Source organism: Loa loa (assembly GCF_000183805.2).
Source record: "Loa loa unplaced genomic scaffold supercont3.509, whole genome shotgun sequence".
NCBI classification, from domain to species: Eukaryota; Metazoa; Nematoda; class Chromadorea; order Rhabditida; family Onchocercidae; genus Loa; species Loa loa.
Genome location: NW_018108689.1, coordinates 7,779 through 11,471, shown reverse-complemented (window position 1 = coordinate 11,471; position 3,693 = coordinate 7,779). Strand labels below are relative to the sequence as shown.

At 24.7% G+C, this 3,693-nt stretch overlaps 1 protein-coding gene across 1 annotated transcript; it reads right to left on the bottom strand.

Moving 5' to 3' along the window:
- Positions 1 to 801: 801 nt before the first annotated feature.
- On the bottom strand, positions 802 to 2,322 carry LOAG_13543 (hypothetical protein; the record flags this gene model as incomplete). The annotated part of the gene is made up of 3 exons (XM_003149048.1): positions 802 to 999; positions 1,325 to 1,453; positions 2,107 to 2,322. The coding sequence occupies 3 exons, from the start codon at positions 2,320 to 2,322 to the stop codon at positions 802 to 804; spliced, it is 543 nt and encodes a 180-aa protein (XP_003149096.1).
- Between the last annotated feature and the right edge of the window lie 1,371 nt (positions 2,323 to 3,693).

Sequence of the window (3,693 nt, the reverse complement as noted above, 5' to 3'; positions counted from 1 at the left end):
ACTATTATTATTATTATTGAACCTTAAAATATCATTAATGTCTTACAAAATTAATAAATCATTGTTAATTAATGTGCAAGTTAACCTTGGTGGAACATTTTGAGCATTCAGCGCATTTTTCTTCATATTCACATTCGTTATCATTATCAGTTAATTGCTTAACATAACCAAACACCGAAAATTTCCTAAATTTTTTTTCTATTTTCCTTAACTCATATGTCTTGCAAAAAAAAGGGAAAAATTTGCTAAAGTCGACTTTTTTTAATTTTTAATCTTTTTTTAAAAAAATTTTATCATTTTAAAATTTTACCTTCGTTGCGTGCATAACGAGAATTGCTTTTTATTTGCTTCGCTAAAGCAAACCAATTGTGCGCATTCTATTCCGATTAGATCATTGTAACAATGATAGGATGACATTACTGCCTATGATTTTAATCTAGTTTTTTTTTTGTTTTGTTCAATTGAAATATAGTTATTCATTTATTCAATTACTCAATTTTTTATATTACCCAATTGGAATATAATTATTTATTTACTCAGTTACACATTTATTATTCGTTTTTTCTTTTTATCACCGTTTTTTTTTAATCAGTTTAATTGTTTACCTCTCGATGTACCCACCTACATATTTTTTAACTACTATTGTCTACTTCTTCAATTTTTTCTTTTTTAGTCAATATTTACTTAGTTGTTTACTTACTTGACAATTTCTTTTTTTTTCTTTTAAAATAGATTGACTAATTTATTACCTTTGTAAAAATGCGAAAAGTTTGAATACAAATATTTTTCTTTTCAAATAATTTATAAATTATTCCTTACTCGAGCATAAATTGCCGATTGACTCAATCCGGATATGTCGGAAATTGATACCGGCAAAGTGGTATTGATATTATTAGTTGCTCGATTATTATTTACCGGATAACAAAAACGCATGTTATCATTTTCATCCTCACTATCGTCATTTAATGCATTCCCCGCATAACGTATTTGACGGCTAACCTAAAAATAATTTTTGAAAAATTCAAAATATCGTTAATTTTCGAATCAAAAAAAATTTCATCTTTTCTCTATTAACTTATCATTGCTTTCTCTCTACTAACTTATCAATGCTCTCTCTCTACTAACTTATCACTGCTTTATCTCTGCTAACTTTTTACTGCTTCTTCTTTATTAAATTCTCCGCTAACTAATCACTGCTTTTCTCTGTTAACTTATCACTTCTTTTCTCCATCAACCTATCATTGGCTCTTCACCAACTTATCACTTCATTTTCCTATGCTTAATTTAACTTATCGTTTTTTCATTTTTTGATTTTTAATGTTACTTGTAGTAATGCATAGCCATTATTGCATACAGCTACTCGAAGTATATTAACAATTTGATCACACGTCAAACGTCGTACGTCAACGTCATTCACTTGCAATATTTGATCACCTTTGTAGAGAATTTTTGACTGTAACATATGGAAAATGCCGAAAGGAAAAGAATTTTTCATAGTTCTAATCAAATATTACCTGCATCTGGATGATATGATAAAAGTATTAGGAAAGATAAAATGATTATCATTCGCATTTTCATATGGCTTATTTTTAGATATGAAAATTGCTTTGATATTGAAATTCGTATAAAAATTGCTTAATTCGTACATAATTAATATAAATTTTAAGCATAAATTTAGAAGTATTTCATTTTTTTTTTTACTAACCTAAGCTTATTCAAATTTCAGGTTAATTTTTTATAAATCACAAATTTACATTTAAAAAAAGAAAAACTAAAAAGTAATCAAAAGTAATCAAGGTAATCCAATTAATCATCTGTTAATTGTTAGCTCAGACTATTAAGCATTTTTTCTTTATGTCATTTACTTTTTCCAAACAGTTTTTATGCTTAAATTCCATTATTATTACTTTTTTTTTCTGATAAACATGATTTAATAGATATCTCAAATAGGAAAAATGATAAATGATAAAAAAAAGAAGAGGAAAAACTTTTAATCATCAGAAATTGTTGTTTATTTTATTTTTTCTTTTTTGTTTTAGTTTTAATTTTTGGTCAAAAATATTATAAAAATCATTCATTTATTTACTTTTAATTACCATAGAATACCTGTTTTGACTTCTGATTTACGTACTGTATGAAAACACCACGTGTTTTGCTTCCGGATAACCGAAAAGCTAACGCACCATTAATGGACGGATCCGGTTCCAATCGTATTTTTTGTTCCCATTTATTTTCATATTCATCGAATTCTTCAGTGAATAAATTTGCAACATTTGTCTGTTTATTTTGATCGATTATCAATTGATAATTGTTATTACACATATGCTGGAAATCAATTTTGAAGTGATAACTATTAATTATCAATTTGATAAGCAAAATGTTTAAAATTATTATGAACGTTTGAGAATGAACAATTGTTATATTATGCACAATGATTTCTTCTTAGAAAAAGCTCATTTTTTTTTCTTTTTTTTCACTACTTAACTTCAGCTTATTTTTTCAGCTTACGATGTTACGTGAAATTACAAAAAAAAAAAAAACGTGAAAATTCATTCGCCTGAAAAAAAAAACATTTATACATACTAATTATCAATTTGATAAATAAAATGTTCGAAAAATTATCACGAACGTATGGCAATAATCAACTACCACAGTATACTATGTTAATAAAGAACATATCATAATTGAGCATAAAAAAAAATGTAAAAAAAAGGAACAAAAAGGAAAAATGTCAATTTTCCCTTTTAATTAAAAACTAGAATTAATGAATTTCATATAATTAAAAAATATTCAATTTTTTATATAATTAAAAAAATTCAATCAATGAATTTCATATAATTAAGAAATGTTCAATTTTTCCAAACCTTCAAAATTGAGGAGATATTAACCAGAGAGAAAAACTATGCTGCTTCATCACTTATAATTAATGTTTTTAATTAATATATGCTGAATAATAATATCATGAAATCTTTCCTTCGAACTCCATATCTATCCTAAAGCTTAATTTTGAAATTTGTTGTAAATGTTCGTATCTGTGGCTAAATTAAACATTTTTTTTTGCTTTTTCTTGCTTGATGTGTTATACAAATATGTTCATCATAATATTGTCACATTTATGCATACTAATTATCAATTTAATAAGCAAAATGTTGGAAAAATTATCATGAACGTTTGGCAATAATCAACTACCACAGTATGCAATACGCCATATTAAATTAATAAAGAACATATCATAATTGAGCATTAAAAAAATTTAAAAAAAAAAAAGAACGAAAAATGTCAATTTTCCCTTTTAATTAAAAAATTAAAATTAATGAATTTCAAATAATTAAAAAATGTTCAGATTTTCATGCCATATTTAGCACAAAAAAAATTTTTTTCAGTACTTTAAATACATTTAAAAAAAATTATAAAATGCTCAATTTTTTGATAATAAATCCGCACCAAATTATAACGAAAGCAAGCAACATTTAGTTTGGGAAAAGGTTAATTTTTATCCAATAATATATCAATCGGTAAAAGTAATCGCATGATTGTTTTACATTTAATTAGAAATTATCAAATTAGAATTCGCTTTATAATTAGAATTTAAATCATAAAATTACACCAGGAAATATAGCTCATTGTTAATTACACCGGAAATATAGTTTTGCATTATAGATCATTGGTTTAATGAAAAATCGACAAATTATC